General features: G+C 32.9%; 1 protein-coding gene across 2 annotated transcripts; it reads left to right on the top strand.

Moving 5' to 3' along the window:
• Positions 1-8,336: 8,336 nt before the first annotated feature.
• Positions 8,337-10,503, top strand: LOC111410336. 2 transcript variants are annotated; one of them, XM_023040606.1, is made up of 5 exons: positions 8,337-8,547; positions 8,867-8,931; positions 9,006-9,090; positions 9,899-10,120; positions 10,209-10,503. In XM_023040606.1, exons 2-5 carry the CDS (start codon positions 8,876-8,878, stop codon positions 10,287-10,289), a joined length of 444 nt encoding a protein of 147 aa, XP_022896374.1. In that variant the 5' UTR covers positions 8,337-8,547; positions 8,867-8,875; the 3' UTR covers positions 10,290-10,503. The 2 variants fall into 2 exon arrangements, with proteins under 2 accessions (XP_022896374.1, XP_022896375.1); XM_023040607.1 differs by having other exon boundaries at positions 8,864-8,931.
• Positions 10,504-20,863: the final 10,360 nt, after the last annotated feature.

Below are 20,863 nucleotides of genomic sequence, written 5' to 3'. Positions count from 1 at the left end.
GACCACGACCACGTCCACCAACCATTATAACTGATGGAATTTATCTCCCAAGAAGATGCTGACGCTCTGATACCAACTGACGTCATGTAGGATAGTGATTATCCTATTGGCCTGTTGTTGCAGATGATTCACAAGAAAAGAACGATCGAAAATGCCCAAAAACTAGAGAAAATACTCTGAATTCAACTCAATATTATTAATAATGCAGAATGATCAAAATTAACCCACAAACCGGGTTAAATAGGTGCGAAATACGAAATTATGGGAAAATTACCAAAAATGGCAAAATCTCGAAATTATACCAAAATAAAATATTAAGTAAAAGAAGTAAGTTGCCAAAAATTTGGTTCAATTCGAGTTTTCTAACATATGGAAAAAAGGAAACAAAATATTACCATAAATAGTAAAAAATAACTTAAAATTGAATTTTGGAAAGGAAAACAGTGGATTTTGGGCTCGAAATTGACGTCTATGCTCGGTGACCACGACGTGTGCACCGAAGAGCTTTCTGGATTGGGGTCATAATAGCGATTCCGATAATCGTAGCCAAACTTATGGCCAAATTACCAAAGACGCGTCAAATTCCCCCAATTAAGGAAATAATGGCGATTCACTTTCCATCTTTGCGTCGATCAGCCATCTCATGGTATCTCAGCGCCATCATCATGCTATCTAACAAATCAGCATCACTCGACTCGGATCCTCCTGCATCAGTCACGAATTTTACTTAGTCATTCAATCGAAAATATTGAAGTTTTTGAAACTCCCTGGACCGATAATCAAGAAAGAAATGTATGAATATGTTATACAGTAATTGGGTCAAATAACATATTTCATAATGCACTTTGGAATTTTTGCCTTTGACCAAAATGATATTTTTAAAATAAAGATTTTAAATCATGATTTGCAAACTACCTAATATATCCGCACCATTATCTAGAAAATGTAGTTCCCCCTTTCTCAAATCAATTGAATTCCCAAAATCCTAAATCCAATATTTCTTCTCTTTCGACAATCCACAAGCCCTTCTTTTTTTTCTCTTCGTGGCTTCATCATCTCCAAATCCTTCTACATTTAAAATCAGTTGCCTTTGTGTTTTTGAGTGAAAGGAGGATTTTCTTATGAAGATTTCATCCATTTCTCAAGATTTATGGAACCAAAACTCACGAAAGAGCACTCATTCGTGAACAACCACTTCTAAGAATCAATTTCATAATGGGCTATCCTCAAGTATGAATGTTTCCTCAATTTTTCATTTTTACTACGATTTTATGTGAATTGTTTCAGAGAAATTTGTGCCAGCAAGAACTATACTGATAGAATGGGCTTGTTTAGACTTTTATTTTGATTCATATTTATTGTACATTGGCCGTGTAATTAGCCAAATGAGGTGAAATTAATGGGGACTTTATGGTGAATTAAGTAATTATGGAAGCAAGAGAGATAGTGTCAATTTCTGCTACTTGAAATTTTTAAATAAAATTACTAGAACATGGATTGTTTCATTTTCTTGGCATCTGACGGTTGTGAAAAGAATTTTGTGCATTTGCATTGGTAATTTAGAATTTTCATAGATTGTAGTTGTAAATGGTGGTCATGAAATTATAGTAGAAGAAAACACTAGTGCATTTGGAAATTGGTTATTTGAGATGGGTCGAGATTTATAAGATCTTTATGTCTTTGATAAGTTGATTGAAGAGAGCGGATTGAAAATGGCTGCAAAGATTTTACATTCTTTAATATATGATAACTTTTTTCCAGCAAGCTATGATTCGTTTGGATTCTGATTCTTGTGGAACTGATAATTGAAAGCAAAGATAGCAATTTAATATAAATTGCTAACGAAAAATTAGATCTCTAAGTATTCTACTTGCTAAAAATATTTAAATGTCATGTTAGTTATAATGTTAGTGTAATGAAATGGATATTCCATAATATCCTTGAAATCTTAGTAAATTGGCACTATTATTCATTCTTTAACCAAGTGTCTTCTTGAAGGTTCTATACTTTCCCTGATTCTTGTGGAACTGATAATTGAAAGCAAAGATAGCAATTTAATATAAATTGCTAACGAAAAATTAGATCTCTAAGTATTCTACTTGCTAAAAATATTTAAATGTCATGTTAGTTATAATGTTAGTGTAATGAAATGGATATTCCATAATATCCTTGAAATCTTAGTAAATTGGCACTATTATTCATTCTTTAACCAAGTGTCTTCTTGAAGGTTCTATACTTTCCTGATTATGCAGAGAGATATGATATGAGATTTTGAGCTCATTCATTTTCTTAAAGTTTCAAGAAATAATTCCTCTTAACTATTCTTTGATGAACACTTATATTGTATTGTCGTATTTGCTTGTCATTGAGATATGGATGAACTATTTTCCTCCTATAATGTGGATTTCTCTGCTGTGGTGTGTTGGACTCAAGAGGTTTGCATCAAACGGAATATGGTAAGAGTAATAAATGATCGTGATTTTTTTATTGTAACGAAGATATGGTAGTATTTTTGTATGTTTTTCCATGATGTAAATGCATTTAGTTGGTTGAGCTTGTGAAATTTGATATGTTAGTTGCTAAATTTTTATGTCTGGCACCCTAAATTTCATCTAGTTCTCAAAATGACACCCTGAAGTTTATCTAATTCTAAAAATGGCGCCCTATCGTTTCTGTAATTTTGAAAATGTCACCTTGCCATTTATCTTCTTTAAAAATGGATTGTACTATAATCTTCATATGTGTTCATTGATAACTTAACATGATCGTTTTGTGTTCATCATTATAGAAATGGAATGCTTATTTGGATATGCGATTTACATTGAAGATAGAACTAGAGGCAAGCCTTTTCAGAAGTGTTTTCTTCAAAAATTTGACTATGTTCGGGAAATGTTAAATGATATTCATCAAGAAATGTTGATGGAATCCTGTTTCAAACAACTATATTGAATGAAGCATATACCTTTTCAGTCCAACTAGTCCACCAACTTGTAAAGAGAATGCTTGTAACCAAAAAAACAAAATGATATCAGGTTTTCAATTGGTGGTAAGCCAACACGATTTTCATTATACAAGTTTTTATTGATAATGCGGTTGAGAGTGAGTGAAGAGCCTACGTCGGAACCTCATATTGTGACTAATTATAGATTGGTGAAGAAACACTTTAAAAAGTGTAAGAAGGGTATTACAATTTCAAGCTATTGAAAGAAGCAAAGTGTGCATGGAAGACAAGTACAAGATTGAGCTTGTATATACTATAAAAATGGTACAAGATTGGGCTTGTATATATTTTGAAAAGGGTATTACTGCCCAAAGAAAATGACACATACTTAAATTTAGAAATCTTGTCAATGATTGATGACTTAGAGGCTTTAAATAGTTATCCTTGGCGGAGAAAGGCTTTTGGCCACAAAATAGATCTATTCACAACAGATAGGAGATTCTTCGTTGATAAATAATGAGAAACATCCACATTCAATTTATGTATTTCCACTCACCTTGCATGTAATACTTTTAAAATTACAACTTATGATTCATTTTTTTTTTAGATTGTACTATTTGAATATTATGCTGATTTGGGCCTACAAAGCTATACCATATTTATTTTCTTTATATATTTTTCACATCTGTGGTTGGAAGATATATGACTTAGATGCTAATTTTGTCTAGATGGTAATGTTTTTTATGATTTAGTTTGAAAATATGTGCATCGATGCTGATTTTGTCTAGTTAATATTGGTTTTTATAATTTGAATTGCACGTGTTCATCTTCAAATGATGAGTTATTCAAAGATTTCCCTTTGAGTGTTGGGATACTTTTATTATTTTCTGGGAATGCCATATGGTGGCTCTTTATTGGCTTTCTTATAAGCGATTTGGTTAGGGATCATACTGTGTTCATTTGCTCATGTGCCTTTTATTTACAGCCTGTAACCAACCTGGATATAAAAAATGATAATTAATCTTTAAGCGAGCTTTCTGTGTCTTCGTTATCCATGCTTGTCACTTACACTTCACCAATAGCTAGTTGGATTTATAGACTTCATTTTGAGGGCTAACATATTCAAAGAGTGATGTCTTTTACCTTTAATGAAAATATAAAGACTAAAAATTAAGTTGGATGGTCTTAGAATCGACTAGACATGATCTAATTATTGAAATTTAAATAATATATATCCGATCAGGTCCTCATGGTAGCTCTATATGTTGGGTTGTATGCCCATATATTATATTTTGCTTTGATAAAATAATAATTTATAATAAATAAATTGTAATTTTATTTATTTATTGCATTTATTTATATATTGAGCATGCGAATTAATGTGTCTATGATCACTTGTGATAATCTAAGTTGGGTGCTTGCATTGAAAAGTACAGTGTGACACAACTTATATTTTGATCACAAATGATTTGTTCACAATCAATGTATAAGGGTTGACACCTTGTATTAGAAGTTTGTAGTGTTGACCGATTTATTATTCAAGTTTGTGATTTGTCCTTATCACAGAAACAGTTAAAGGTGGCACTAGTACACTTGGAGTGTATCGAACATATCACGTGTCGAGTTTAATTCTATAGCATTATCGTGTGAAAAATTAAATTGTACATGATCGCTATATATTCCAACAAAATCCCTTGATTCTTATATATATCTTTCTGTGATTTTAATGGTTCTTTGATGTGTGAGATCATTTTGATTGGTCAAATGTCTCGATAAGTTGGGAATGTGAGAATGAGCGAAGTAGAGAATATGAATTCGCGTCGGGAATCGTCACCATGAAAAATGGGTAAAATGATTACATAAATATTTTTTGTTGAACGGTTAAAGTTTGAGCTCAGTGTTTAGCGATAGCTAAACTTCGACATCTGTGATTAGTTCACAGGATCGATGAAGAAAATGAAATTTAAGTTAGTGAAAATAATTAGAAATTTTTTAATCTCGTACAGGGACAAAATATATATGACAGGTCAGAGGAATGTACTAAAGATTTATTGCCTTTTGTGATCTTAAATATTCCAAGAGTTTAGTCTTTTATTTTTAGTGGAAAAGAAAATAGTAATAATTAGATTGGATAGTCTAAGATTGACTAGACATGATCTAATTATTGAATTTTGGATTATATATGTCCAACCAGATCCCTATGGTAGCTCTGTAAAGTATTAGAACTTAATTATGGTACTTATAATAGTTCTGAGTTTAATTGTAATTATAATAAAGTTTTGTACTGAGCTGTAATTACTATGAAAGTTGTAAAGTTAATTATAATTGTAATTGTAGTTTTAGGATTACACATGTAATTAAAAGTCTATTTGGTACACATTAATGTAAAAATGAGAATAAAAATATAGTCATTACAGGCCCCACACAAGAGATATAAAGTCAAATATGGTGGCTTGATGTGATGGATAACAGTCATATTTTTCATTTCAATGGGCAAATAATGGGAAACAAACGGGGGGCTAAATATAACAAATTAGATTTGGATTTTAATTAAATCTCCTATTTGAATGTGAATTTTTTTATTGTATAATGATTGGAACTCTTCTATATCTATAAATAGAGATTAAATGGAATCTAGACATACTATGGAATTGTACAATTTCGTAATAAATAATTCCATGGTATTCAAATTTGGAGAGAGAGAAAAATTATTTTCTTGCTTTTATGCTGTTCAGATCAAGAATCTGTTTCTTGATATAATTAAAAGAAGGTGCACACTTACCGGTGTAGTTTTGACTTTGGAGAACTCCATAGAAGACTTGGAGGTTTGAAGTATCAAGTTCTTGAAAAGCTGAAAATTGGTGATCCAAACGGAAGTTTGTGATTCATAATCAACTCAAGAATTGATAATTGAACTTAGGTAAAAATTCGAATAATTTATTCTTCATATAACATACACGTGAACATCTAGATAATCTTATATATTAAATTAAAGAAATTTTTAATTTTTGAATAATTCTCCTTTCCCATTCTAACACTGTAAAGTATTGAATCATAATTACAATTATAATGAAAATTTTGGGATTAATCCTAATCATTGAAGCATGGATAATATATGTACGATCAGGACCTTATAATAGCTCTATAAAGTATTGAAAAAGAAGAAATGAAGGGCCAACAGTAGGTCTTGGGGATGTTGGCTCTCTTTGACTTGCCCTTTTCTCTTTCCCGCTCTCCTCCATTTCAATGATACGAATCCCCTTATATCCACGATGCATGATAACTTGGATTCTTATCAAGGCAATCAAGTCATTGGAACCAATTATATCTCATTGTGTGTCAAACTGTATCAGGGAATGACTATCATTGGGCTAATTTGTTAGAAAAACAAAGCCCAATAAATACATTCATTCAGACGATTCAGTGGCCTCCCCACTAGGTACGTAGGGACAACCCCGCCTAGGTCAGCTGAGAAATCCATTGAAAATGGCTTTGACTAATTACCACTATAATTAACATTTTGAGATTAATTATAAGTACAATAAACTTTTGCACTTACTATAATTGTTGTGATGTTGTAAACTTAATTGAAGTTCTATAACTGCACATGTAATTAAATATAAATTAATTAGATTTGGACTTTTAACTAAAACACATATTCGTACGTTATTTGGAATCCTTATTCCAAATGGATTATAACGTTACATCTCTACGGATAGAGACTAGTTGAAACCTATAAATCCTACAATTACAGCATATAATATAATAATTAATTGTATACAAATTTGATAGAGTGAAAAAAAAAAGAAAAAGAAATTCATATGCCCAATGCAAGAATTAATTTCTCGATTTGATTAAAAGAAGATGCTTATTCACCTGTGTAATCTCAACTTCGGAGAATCATAGAAGACTTGAAAGTTTGTAACATAAGAGTTTTGAAATTAAAAGTCGGAAGTTCGTGATCCAAAAATTTGAAAATTTGTGATTCAGATCCAATTCAAGAATTAATCGTTGAATTTATGTAAAAATTTTAATCATTTACTCTTGAAATGATATACGCGTGAACATCTCTAGATGATCTTGTTTCTTACTTTCAAGAAATTTTTCAATTTTCGGATAATTCTAATTTTGCATTTCAACTTATGCTACATAGTTGGTTCTCATTCCAAATTAATTTGTCAGAATGTAAGTTCACGGTCGATGATTCATTAAGACCAATTTTCACTTGATTTATTAGAATTTCTGCATTATCTGAAAAGGAGCATCCCATCTCACGTCCAAAATAGCAACTTGTGATTTAAATGGTCTCAATGGTACTTTCATTAATTTTCACTAAATTCATACTTTAGAGATCACATTTCTCTATTCTAGGATAAGTAGTTATATTGTCACAACAATTTTTATCTCTTGTAGCAATTATTTTCATAAATATTTTCATTGAATTTTTATCTTTGACCCTTTATTATTTAGTACATCTCGTCCTTGATTATGATATATATCAAAATATTTTGTTCTCATGCTTTGAAATGAGGGAAAACATTTTTTTTCACACTTTTTATTTATTTATTTTAAAAAAATATGATGAAAAGATAAGTTATTTTATGTCATTTCAACAAAATTTTAGATATAAAACTATTATCAAATAATAAATATGCTAACTAATGGAAAGATTGAGAATACAAATAACATGAAAAGTTGTTAGGAATATAAGCGCTATAATTAACAAATATAAAGAACCTTAAGTACAATTAAAAAATGATGCAAAAAATAAAAATTGTAGTGTGAATTACTATCCTATTATAACTAAATTATTTAAATTACAGAAGACAGGATATGACATTTTGAAGCTATGCATAAAACCTCTATCATGTATTTGTTTAATTATATGAACACACACAAAAATAAGTACACAACTATCATGCACGTGTAAACCAAAAAAAATAAAAATAAAAAAATCACACGTTACCAAATTAATTTCAGTACACGTGATTATACTTATAAAAAATTACTACATTTACCAAACTTAATAATGTGTCATAAACTAGAGAATAAAAGAGAAAATAGTGAAAAAGTCAATAGGTTTATTTGTATTTTATTAAAGACTAGAGTTCATATTTATATAAAAGAATTAGGGATACAATGATAATAATTACTATGACTATAAAGAGATAATTGTCATTCATTAATAAACATATTATTTACAACAATTTAAAAATAATCAACAAGAATTTTGGAATAATTCCTCAAAATATACAACACAATTTTAATAAATTCTTGATTGCAAGCACTTACCTAAATTTACGTTATTTGGGTCTTTCCATAATTTGGAATTTTATATTATAAAATATAGAAGTAGCTTAGGAATAAAACAATTGTCTTAGCATTGGAATTATCTTTTCCTTCGGTAAAAATTTCCCTTATTTATAGTAGCCCAACCCGTCTAATCCTAAATCATTACCCCTAAATTTCAATCTTCAGGTTCCAGTTTCCACGACCGAGAAAACCTAATTCGAAGCTTGAAAAAGTGCCTTCAGCAACCTCCCGTGTTTTTCTTGCGTTTGGTTTGGTCGTCGCGGAGTTCTTGCTCGATAGATTCATCTTTCCGTGTAAGTTCATCTTTAGTTGATTAATACTTTTTCAGTGTATTTTATTATGCAATTCTTTTTTTACTGTGTATGAGAGGTTCGTGAATCGTATTCTTTTTGTTTCTTCATCCTGTTTTCTTTTAATTTTTCTTAACCGCGTTTTCTAAACGATGTTTTCTGGGTGATTCTGGGTGTTCGTTAAACGATGTTTTGTTTCTGTCACTTGATTAAACTTTTCCAAAAAGATCTTTTGCTTTTCTCTCTAAAGTAGGGCGTGGAATAGGTTTTCGTGAGCCGGTTTTATTTTTCTATTTGTTTATTGACCGAAACTTTGCTGTAGGTTACAATAATGTCGTTTCTAAGGAAAATTATCCTTAGAAAAGCCCACAAGAAGCGAGGACGAAAGTAAGTTCGTATTTTTCTCTGTATTACTGACCTGTTTCTGAGCCTATTTCATTAAGACTTGTGTTTGGTATCAGGAACTTGAAAAGAAAATCTGTGCTTCTTGAAGGGAACGAGGATTATAACAGGCCCACAAGAGCCGAGAGTATATACACTACGCAGGTACACACTCATTATCGTTCCACAATGTTCAGCAAAACCCTTTAATCAAAATGGTTGCACCTAATCTGTTCCAACTGCGAGAACCCAATTGTGACACTATAACCCGTGTTCGGTGAACTTGATGGTCACGTTTTGTTGCAAAATATTTGAGATGACAGTTTGTGGTGGTTCTGTCGCATTATAATGGGATTTTTATTTTTATTTTATCTGTTTCTAATATCCTTCCAAGGGTAAATTTGATATAGTTTGATAAGGCAGAGAGGGAACTAGCGATATTTTGACGGGGTAAAATGGGTTGTATCCGGGACGGATACGCTCGAATAGTGCTCAAAGAGCGGTAGGCTTCAGCCATTGGCGCTCGAGTGTCTTCTTCTAGCCTTGCCTAATGTCCCAAGTTTCTATCATGTCAAAGCATACTTGAGTTTTCGAAACACTAAAAATGAATATATAGTTTGATAAGGCAGAGAGGGAACTAGCGATATTTTGACGGGGTAAAATGGGTTGTATCCGGGACGGATACGCTCGAATAGCGCTCAAAGAGCGGTAGGCTTCAGCCATTGGCGCTCGAGTGTCTTCTTCTAGCCTTGCCTAATGTCCCAAGTTTCTATCATGTCAAAGCATACTTGAGTTTTCGAAACACTAAAAATGAATAAATACACAAAAATATAAGTCGGCGAATAAACTAGAACAAGAAATTTTTAAAATAAAGGGGGATATCACCTGGCCCCATGTGGGTCCGTCCATGGATTGTATATCCTGAGAACTTGTTATGGATTCATTATATTGTAGATTTATTTGTTTGATGCAGGAATTTCGAGAGCTAAGGGCTGAGGTGAATGATCTGAATGCGGAGCTGGAAGAGCTAGCCTCTGAGGTTCGTGAGGCATGTGCAGAATTAGATGAGGAAGATGCCGAGAAAGATGCTGCTATCGAAAAACTATATGCTGAGTATGAAGAGGTGGAATGCGAGATGCAAGCTGATATAAGGAGAATGAAAGAATTATGGACATTGTATGAGGATATGTTAAAGGTAATTTTTTGAACCTCACTATCTATCAATTCAACTTTGTTCTTAAGTTTTATTTTTAAATAATTACATTACTTTCATGTGCCCACAGAAGCGCAAGGCAGCTTTTAGGAAGAGAATTGGATTTATTGACGATGGAGATGTTACAGAAAGTGAAGGCCAAATCTCTTAGAAATTGAATAAGTAATAATAGATTCACATTTTAGGAGCACCGCACAATAACTTTGATGTCATATAGTTTCCCTTTAATTTTGGCTATTTAATTTATTATCCATCCTTTGTTTTTCTATTGCTGAGCTCCCGGCTGTCGTTGATTCTTCAAAAATATTTGTTTAATCTTTTTTCTTGGAGTTTTATGCTATATATCCATAATCTCTTTCTTTTTATGTTAAAACTTTTCCGTGTTTTGATTTGATTCGTTTCCGTGCTATAGAATTGTAAAATTTTTACTTGATAAATTCACTTAATTAAAAGAGTCAGCATCATCCTTTACATCAAATATAAGACCAGTTACTATCTCCATTTAATCTGTATTTCAGTTAAACTAATTAAAACCTCCATTTTTTTAAATTAATTTCGGTTCAATTATGATTTAATTTTAGCTAAGAGGATCTTTAAATTTGGTAGTGGTATTGTGTGGTAATAGGATGAATGTATAGAAACCAACCACGAGGATACCACTTGTCTAATGTCTAGTTAAATTTGAATGTATGATAATGTGTGAATCTTAATTAAGTAATTATTGGATGTGTTATTAATTCATGATCTGACAACTGCATAATGAAAATTTCATTTTCGATCTTATGAGAAATTTTATGTAAGCCTTTCATTTGCTGCTGCTTATTTATTTATTAATTTAATTAATTTATTGCCTTTTACCGTCCACCGAGTCTACTCTGATCCATTGTGGCTAGCCCAGGCTAAACATGTATTGTATTTTTTGGGAGCCACGTCTGTGTATTGAATTGCTTGATTATTAAAGGGAAAAATGTGGATATTGCTTCCAAATTATAAGGCGCCTACATGCTAATAATAAATCTAAATATTGGCGTGTGAGAGTTGGAATTCAGTCTACCATGTGTAAAAAATCTAAAGTCAAGTATAAAGTATGCATCAAATCAATTTTCAGACATTAAAGGTAAAAATGTTTAAGGTGTTAATTCAATATTTCAATTTTAAATAATAATATTATCAAATTAAATTAATCTATCAACATTCACCCCACCAAACAAATGTTCTTACCCCACATTTATCTTGTGCACCCGCCGAGCCGTCATTCCCTCTTACAGTCGTTGGTATCCATATGTCGTCAACATCTACTTGTTAGCGACTTCTTCAGCTACAAATTGGTCATTGCTCAGCAATAAATGAGCATCGTTGGCTTCGATAATACATATAGAGAGAAAAACATAAGAACCGTTGGAGAACATTGATTAAGTATCGTCGGTGACTAATCATCTTTTTTAGCAGCGACTCAATAGTGCTAGAATGATGTAATATATTTTATTTTTTTAAATTGAAAAAAAGGCACTTGGTGAAATCTACACAGTATTCACAAAAGCAAATAGCTTCAATGCTTATCGTTGAAAATTAGTTAATTGAATTTTTGACCAATTCGATGAATGGAGGTCGGAGAAATCAATGGAACGAAATCAGATCTCTTGAAATTGTGACATGTGATCAATGCACTTTGACATGACTTGTTACATGTGATTTGTGACCCTATGGACATTGATAAGTTATCAGTGATATTGATCTAATGGCATGTGACCAGTTTTCTTACATCCATGACTTGTAGAGATTGATCTGTTACCTATGCAAAATGATTTGTAACCCGCGGACATTAATGTGACATACAATATTACATTTTACCTGTGAATGATGACTTATGACTTGAGCTGTAACCTGTGACTAGTGAAAATAAATCAATAATTTGTTATCAATTTTATTTGATCTGTGATATATTGGCATTGATCCGTGACCTATACAATATGACATGCGACCTAGTGACCCATACAGTGACTTGTGACCCAAGACAAATTCTAAGTCACCATAACCTTCCCAACACAACCATGACCTCACCAACACCACAATTTGCAAACCACCACCAACCACCACTATAAAAATCCACTACAACCATCATCACATCACCACCACCACTAACAACCAACAACCAAGCAAATAACCAATCACCAAACACAACCAAAAAAATCGGTGACCTATTGCCATTGCACAACCTCACTGTTGTGCAGGGCCACGCTTAGCGGCCTCATAACAACGCCATCTCGAATAGTGGATTGTGAGGTGACGCTCAGTGTGATGCTCGAATAATGAGAGAGAGTGAGAAGAGTGTGTGTGGCGGTGATATTTGATAGTGGGTGCGTCGTCGTTGCAGGATTAATGGGAGTGTGATTAGGTAGAGAGTGAGAAGATAGAAGATAAGAAATGAGAATAGAATGAAATGATTTTTTGGATTTGAAATTGAATTTAGATTGCGATATTTAATATTTAGTTATTATATTAATCACATGATTTGTGATAATTAAATCTCATTTTTGATTTTAGAACAGTGATATTTAAATACTTATTGGGGGTGTCATTTCCACGTCTACCATTCCAAAGCCCAAGTGTATGGATTTTGTATATATCTCTTGGAATATAAAAATATAATAAAGAGAAAATTGAAAAAAAAGGTCCACTTTCACGTGGTAATTTGCAAAAAAAGTCCCATATTTGTTTCATGTCTATTTTCCTATAATTTAGGCAAAAGTGCCCTTAGTAATAATTTTACATTTCACAAAGGACAATATTTCATTTGAATTAAAAATTATGTTGACAAATAAAATATTGACACATAAGCTACCTATACTAGATATTTGAAATAAAAATTATGTTGACAAATATAATATTGACACGTAAGCTGCCTATATTTGAAAAAACTAATGTTTGACATCCTTTATAAAGAGAAATTTTGATAAATCTATTATGAAATAGTAGTTTTTGGAAGAATGTGTGGCTAAAAAAGAAGGAACAAATTTTGATTTATGTGTAATATTATTTTATTGAAGAAGGTGTAGTTGAAAAAAATGAGATATAAATGTATTAAAATTTTAACGGGGATCAAACAAGTTAAAATAACACACTCTGCAAAGATGTCCCAATCCAAACTCATCTAGGGTGGACCCCCAGTGGTCCTGTAGGTCATGTGACCCACCAAGTTTTGAATTTTTTTTTTTTATTTAATGAGAACCAAATTCAAGAAAGACATCCCAATATATACAACACAATAATGGAAAAGGAAAACCGTCTGCCTTCCTAACTTCGTGTTCCTAATCCCTAAGTTTTTGTCTAGTTGTATAAGAGCTTAAACACGTGTCTTGACCTTACATTGTCTAGATGAGTGCCTAGTTGAGTATGCTACTCTATTATAATGGTAATAACTATGCCCATTGGAAAGTTAGGATGAGGGTGTTCTTAAAATCTATGCATAAAGGGAATTGGTAGAGTGTAGTTAACAGTTGGTCTACCCTTAGTACCACAGTTGATAATGTCATCACTTCTCCATTGAAAATTGGGCTGAGGCTGAACTAGATAGGTGCAATTGGAATAGCAAAGCCCTTCATGCCCTCTTTATAGCTATTTCCCCGAGGAGTTGAGAAGAGTGTCCATGTGTGAGGTTGTGAAAGAAGTTTGGGATATGTTAGAAATCACACATGAGGAAGCACAGGCGGTTAAGAACTCTAAAATTGCAGATGCTGACCACTGAGTTTGAAGAGACTAGGATGAGGGATGATGAGACGTTTGGTGTACTCTATGCGAGCCCTAGTGGCATAGTGAATTCTTCCTTTAACCTAGGTAAGAAAATTCCCGAGCCTAAGATAGTGAAAAAAATCCTTAGATCCTTACCCGAGCATTTCAGGCCTAAAGTCATGGCAATTGACAAAAGTAAGGATTTGGATACTATCAAGGTAGATGAGTTAGTTGGATCTTAGTTGGATCCCTCCAACCTATTAGTTGACCTTAGACAACCCAGCTAAGGAAATGTCCTTGGCCTTGAAAATTTGTCAGGAATTATCGGATCGAATCTTCTGACTCAGATTCACCCATTGATGAAGAGATGACTTATCTAGCTAAAAAATTCTCTAAGATGCTTAGGAATAAGATTAATCTGCAAGAGAAACCACAAGGTGGCCCGAGTGATTCTAGGAGAAGATCTAAATCTATGAGGTGCCATAATTGTCAAGATGTAGGTCATTTTAAGAAAAAGTGCCCAAGTGCTAGGAAAGTCGAAGAGAAGTCTATGAATATCACTCTCATTGATGACGAGTCTAGTTCGAACAATCAGAATGAGAAATCCACTCGTGACAAAAGTGGAAAATATGTTACCTTCGTTGCTAGGGATACTGTGGATCCGACCAGGAGAGTGAGAAGGATGAGAGCATAGATAATGGTGAGGATTTTGGAGATGAGTCTGTGAGCGAGGAAGATATTGAGGAGGCCTATGAGAAAAGTATCATGAAAGCCTTAAGATCCTCAATAAAAACAAGGTCTTAAGTACGACTATTCAGGAGCTTCAATTGGAAAAATCAAAGTTTGAAGCGTACGTTAAGGAACCTTTCACTATCCTGAGTGGATTTAAGTCGATAAATGTGGCTTTAGACTCTCAAGTTAAGAATCTCACCAATGAGCTTGAGAGGTCCTCTAGGAAACAGTGAGTTGACCGCCATGAATGATACATTAGAAATCTAAGTTGTAAACCTTGTGAGCGATTTAGAGCATTCTAAGTCTCACTACTTGCCTTCACCAATTGGTCGTCTACATTAGATAACATTCTAGGAATAGGTAAGCTGACTGGAAACAATGGAAGTCTAGGATATAAGGAAAATGTTCATGATGTTGCTAGCACGTCTAAGACCATATTTGTCCTTGCAATTGACCAGCCTAAACATGTGCCTAACCCAAAATCTAATGATAAGGGATTTGTAGGACAGAGGTCCACCAGACAGCGTAGGACCCGCTGACCTAGGAATACACGTCAGCGTTCACATAACACAAGTCCTAGATGTATCTCGACATGCTTTCATTGTGATGAGTTAGGTCATATTCGCCCTAGATGTCATCAGTACCTGAATAAAAGGAAAGACATGAACTTGAAAAAGAACAAAAATCAGGTGTATGTTGTCAGATGAGATTCTTTACTGATCAAATGAATCGTTTGACCAAATTGGCGACACAACATTTATGGAAATGTTCTCCCACTCGACAAGTTTGGGTGAAGAAGAGTAATCTGCCAAATCTTGTAGTAGATCACGGTGCTCTTAAAGAAAATAGCACTTATATATCTAGATGACTAGTTTGTTTGTTTGTTTGTTTGTTTTTTTTTTTTTTTTTTATGCATGCCTGTTCTTAACGGCCAAATAATTTTTGCATGCATCACATGTTTTTTTTTTTTTTTTTTTTTTTTTTTTTTTATGCATGCCTGTTCTTAACGGCCAAATAATTTTTGCATGCATCACATGTTTTTTTTTTTTTTTTTTTTTTTTTTTTTTTATGCATGCCTGTTCTTAACGGCCAAATAATTTTTGCATGCATCACATGTATTTGTTTTTTTTTTTTTTTGGTGGTTTCATGCATGTGCATTATTTAGTTTTGTTTTGTGTGCTTGACCTTATTTTCTTTTGTGTGTGAGGCATTCACTTTTGAAAAAATGAAAAACACAATTTTTTTTTTGAAAAATAGAAAAATACCAAAAATAGTTAAAATGTAAAATCCCTATGCATGACATATAATGCTTGAACTTACATGTTGTGATCATGTATGAGCTAAAATTGATGAGTTATAGCAAAATTTTCATTACTTGTTTAGGTCATTTTGGATTTCTAAGTATATGTGTTTTCATGTACCATCTACATTGCACATACTATAAATTTATTAGTAGGACTCTACCGTGTGTGTATGATTTGGGATGACTGCCATATGTTAATAAGATAACTTTGAACATGAATTGACCAAATTTAAAAGACCTAAGCCCAAAAGGATTCCCCCATGCAAAGACTCACTATCTTAATGTTCCTCTTTAGAGCCTATTTGACTCGAGCAATTAATCTTGTGGGGTCTCTTAAAATCTGATACATATGATCAACTGTCTTGGGTTAACAGATATAAAGCTCGCTGTAAGGGTCATTTCAGGCTTCTAATGAAGAATAACTTATAATTAAGATGAAAAATAAATGAACTTGAAAAATGTGAAAAATATTATAAGATAAAAAAATGCGAAAATTGAAAATTTTAAAGGCTCATAGTAAGGGAGAAAAATAATAATAATAATAACTAAAGGTCATACTGCACTTTCATGGTTTGACTTTCATTAGTATGAGAATATACTTATTGGTAGTGATTGGAATGTCTTTTATTACAAAATTAAGGTTTGGAGTCCTGCTTGCATTGGATTAGTGACACTTTACACACATGAATCACTTGTACTATTTATTCCATTATGATCTGAACTAAGTATGTGGACAGATCTACGACTTATTGAATTTACTTGTGCATGCTATCAACTGTATTTTTAAATTATTATATATTACTGCTCTACGTGATTATGATATCTTACCTTTCAGCATTTGTGACAAAAAGGGGGAGATAACTGTGTAAATGGGGGGAGAAAATAAGATTAGCATTTATATAGGGAGAGCGACTTTGCATTTGCATGTGCACTGTTTTCACTTTTTGATTGACATTGTGCATTTTGCATTGCTATGTCTAAGGATCGTTGGGGAGAGACAGATACATTTGTATTATTGCATAAAATTCATGAGAGTTTGCAGTAATGGAAGCATTACATCATATTCCATATAAGATCCATTGTTGTTTAAGTTTTGATGTTTAGTGGAGTTGGTGTTTCGATCGGCATCAATGTCGCATCTCAAATTAGCATATTGATTTGTGATTAAGTCCTTTAATTTTTATATTCTGTATTGCGTGCTTTTACACTGAGATTTCAAGAAATAGGTACAACAAGGAATGCAAGACTCAGTGATTTGGTTTATTGGGTATTGTAGTTTAGTTTTTGATTGATTGTAATCCTTTGACTTACTTTGTATAGTTTTGTCATAGAATGCGAAATGGGGAGTTTGCTAATTCTAATATTGTAATTGGCGATGTTGTGGACAAAATGGACTAAATTGAACATGTTGTAAAAGTAGGGGACTTAATGGATTAAGGTTCCATCATAATGTTGAAACAAGAATATGGAACCGAAATCTCACTAGCTTTTCGCCCTACCATCGGTCGAGCGTAAAAAGCAGAATACCCATCGCTAACTTTTCGCCCCCATTTTGCTCGAGCAAAAGTGCGTCGCTCACTTTTCACCGAGTTGTCGCTCGAGTGACATATGTATTCGACCAAACCCTAGGTCACGATTTGAAAAGTTTTAAATGGCCCATGGAACCTATTTGCCCAGAAGTATAAATACAAGAGTCTAGGACATGAAATGGGAGGTTGCTACATTGTATCTTTACTTCTACATATTTTCATAACGTCACTGAGAGATCCAAGGAGAGCTTTATGCATTGAATTCATTAGATTGATCTTATGATCTAGCATCCAACTTTTGGAAAAACATCAAGGTTCATGAATACAAAACACTGTGCTTCCTTAATCTTTTGAGGAATGGACTCTCTTATTGGGGGATTAAGAGAGGTGGACTTAAGCACAATGAAAAGCACAAGAATGGGTGGTTCTTGGTGTTCCGCTTGGGAGAGGCATTCAGCATAAGATCAGGAGGCTGGAAGTAGAAGGTAGATTGGTTGTAAGAGTAGAGACAGTGAGTCTTAGTGGGTACAGGAATTGCAGAGCTAGAATGAGTGAAGTTGCTAGACTGGAGTTGCCATGTATTCCCTGAATCGTCCATAGCTGAGGTAAGTGACTTGTTTCTGAAGTTTTTTCCATGTTGGATTTCTCCATCACCAAATTCTGTGTTTTTATTACTTTCCATAATTTACAAACCGCGACATTCAAACGTAGGATTAATTGGACTTGTTTGTTTAATATCTAGAAATTAATTAAAAGTGACTTGTTGCTTTGACTAGTATAATTTTGCATGCAAGGTTGAACTTATAAATTCACTAGAACATAAACTTGGTAATACTAAAGTTTGAATTGATATTGTAGCAAGCTAACCGATCTTTCAAGTGGTGGTAAAGTATTCTAAGTTTTTTTTGAGGCTCCATTATTTGTCTTAGCATGCATTGGGTCCTTGGAGTTCTCTCGACTAGCAGAGTAGCCTCCATACTAGCATAATTCTCAACTCTTTCGGACATTTCTTTATATTGGATCTTATCCTTTTCAATGTCGTCTAGCTTATTTTGAAGTGTGTCACATTTTTCCTCCAAAAACAGTTCCTTCTTGTCCAAACCATCAGCCTGCATAACACAAAGTTCATACTCTACCTACTGGTCATGGTGTAATACAACAGCTCGTATCATATGAGTATTAATCACATCTCGTATTTGAGTGGGAGTAATTTCCTAAGCCAATTTCTCCTAAAGCGGGTTAAAATTAGTAAAAACCAACCTCTCAGTCAGTGAAACAAAAGGGGAGAGTACAGATAAAACCCTTAAATCTAACTCATCATGATGGTAGGGACTGAGTAGAGACTTGAAACTAGGGAAAACTCTAGGATCTAAAGTTTTCTCAGACCCACTTGGCATTTTTCCTTTGGAAGGATCTCTTACCTGGATAGGAGAGGAAGAAGACTAAGTTTTTGAGGGAAATGACCCTTGAACTAAAACATCGGTAGCGACGGACTTTGGCCCACCCCCAGAACCCTGTAGGGAAGCTTGTATGGTCATATACCCGACCACTTATCAGTTTATTCCTCTTTTTTATCATCTTGGATTTTTAAAGTTCTAAAGGAAGATATATTTCTTGTTTTAGCATTTTTAACATACTCTTCGTGAAAAATCACGTTCTTTTGATGAGAGAGAACCAAAATCAACTGCGATGACAAGAATAAAGGTTTTTGATACAAAAAGCAGAATTTGGTGGTACTTCAAGAAAGAAAATTTTAGTTTACCAAACACTATATTGTGGTAATAATATAACCACCCTTTACTGAATTACATAAAATTCACTAAGCCAGGGAAAAAAATATATCTTATAACATATGATATCTAGGCATAACTTATGGTAAGTTATAAAATTATAAACATAAAAAATAAAATAAGTATACCATATAATTTTTACCGATTTTAATTGAATTATATGCACAATATAATTAACTTCAATACACTTTCACTACATATTATATTGGTGTATTACCTCTTTTCCTTTTTACAATAAGTTGAAAAATATTTATTTTTGTTAGGTCCCATTTGTATGTTTTTGCGAGATCTTTTATCTACCATAGTTTTGTACCAACAACGACCTTTAATCTTGATTGGAGAGAATCTAAGGAGGAATCCTGACAAGATGAGGTAACTAAGAAAGAAATGGAGCCGACAAGGCTACAAACATATCTATAAAATACATATATAAATTACAAATTCAATACTTCACTTTCCAAAACGTGTGTTAAACTGGATTGAATTGTATGCGATCAATCTAAACAATTTCTGACAATTATTTTACATATCTGATTGTGGGCTATTCATACCGAAGTACGCAGCAAGCTCAATTCAATTTACTTTTGGTTCGCTAGGAATATACGTCCAATTGAATGAACAAATTAGTTGCGGAGATATTTACATGACATTTTGATCAATAGATTTAGTTAATCTTTTGAATTTACTTTTTTGTTTACTTCTCATAAAATAGATTTTTTAGTTGTACATGTTTGCCTTTAAATTAAATGTGGGTGTGTATCTTTACAATGTTAATGCCTTTAAAACTACTGCCTCCATTTTCAAGTATAGATCAAAATAAAAAAAATAACACTTGTGCATTATATCTCAAGAAAATGGCACAAATGCAGTTACTAGACTTATAAGCATCCATGAGAGGACACAAATATTGTTACTTATAAGCATTCACAAGTACGGTACAAGTACTTTACCAGAATTATTTGTATCCATTAGAATGGCACAAGTGCCGTTATGAACTTATAAGGGTCAATGAGAATGTCACAAGTATCATTATTGGTCTTATAAGGATCCATCAAATATGGTCTTGGTCATGTTATGTTTGTAAACACAATATAGACAGCCACATCCAATTCGTTCCCTAAAAGCTAATATATGGTAACCATTTATGTTGTAAGATATTCATGACTTTTATAAAAATTGAGAGATATGCTCATTACATGTTAATAGGTGGAACTCATTAGATTGTAAGATGCACATCACCTTTCTATGTTACGTTAGGGAGTCCATTAGAGAAATTGTAGCATTGGAAAAAAACTAAAATATAGGTGAAAACTGCAGAACGTCAAAAGTGCCATTACAGACATGAAAATGGTCATTGGGCCATTACATGTACAAACACGAGTGTAAGTAGTCAAGTCCTATCTTTACCCCCTAAATCTAATAATTGGAACTTATTTACAGTAAAATATGCACATGACTGTACAAAAGTTGAGATATATATCATTAACTTAATCGACACATGTCAGTAGGATAACTTGTGCTTCCACCAACTCGATAATATATAATATATGTCATTTACACCGTTCTTTGTCACATGGTCAACATTTTTGTATTACATATATTAGGGAGTATACTATTAGGGGTCATTCTATTGAAAAAAAAA

The sequence above is a fragment of the Olea europaea genome, chromosome 15 (genome assembly GCF_002742605.1).
Source record: "Olea europaea var. sylvestris chromosome 15, O_europaea_v1, whole genome shotgun sequence".
NCBI lineage: Eukaryota > Viridiplantae > Streptophyta > Magnoliopsida > Lamiales > Oleaceae > Olea > Olea europaea.
This window is presented reverse-complemented; position numbering and strand designations above follow the sequence as displayed.

Excerpts from the sequence above, each read along its gene's own strand:
- LOC111410336 (XM_023040606.1), top strand. The coding sequence starts at position 8,876 with ATGTCGTTTCTAAGGAAAATTATCCTTAGAAAAGCCCACAAGAAGCGA. Across the intron at positions 8,932-9,005 it reads CACAAGAAGCGAGGACGAAA|GAACTTGAAAAGAAAATCTG; the intron begins GTAAGTTCGTAT and ends GTTTGGTATCAG. Across the intron at positions 9,091-9,898 it reads AGAGTATATACACTACGCAG|GAATTTCGAGAGCTAAGGGC; the intron begins GTACACACTCAT and ends TGTTTGATGCAG.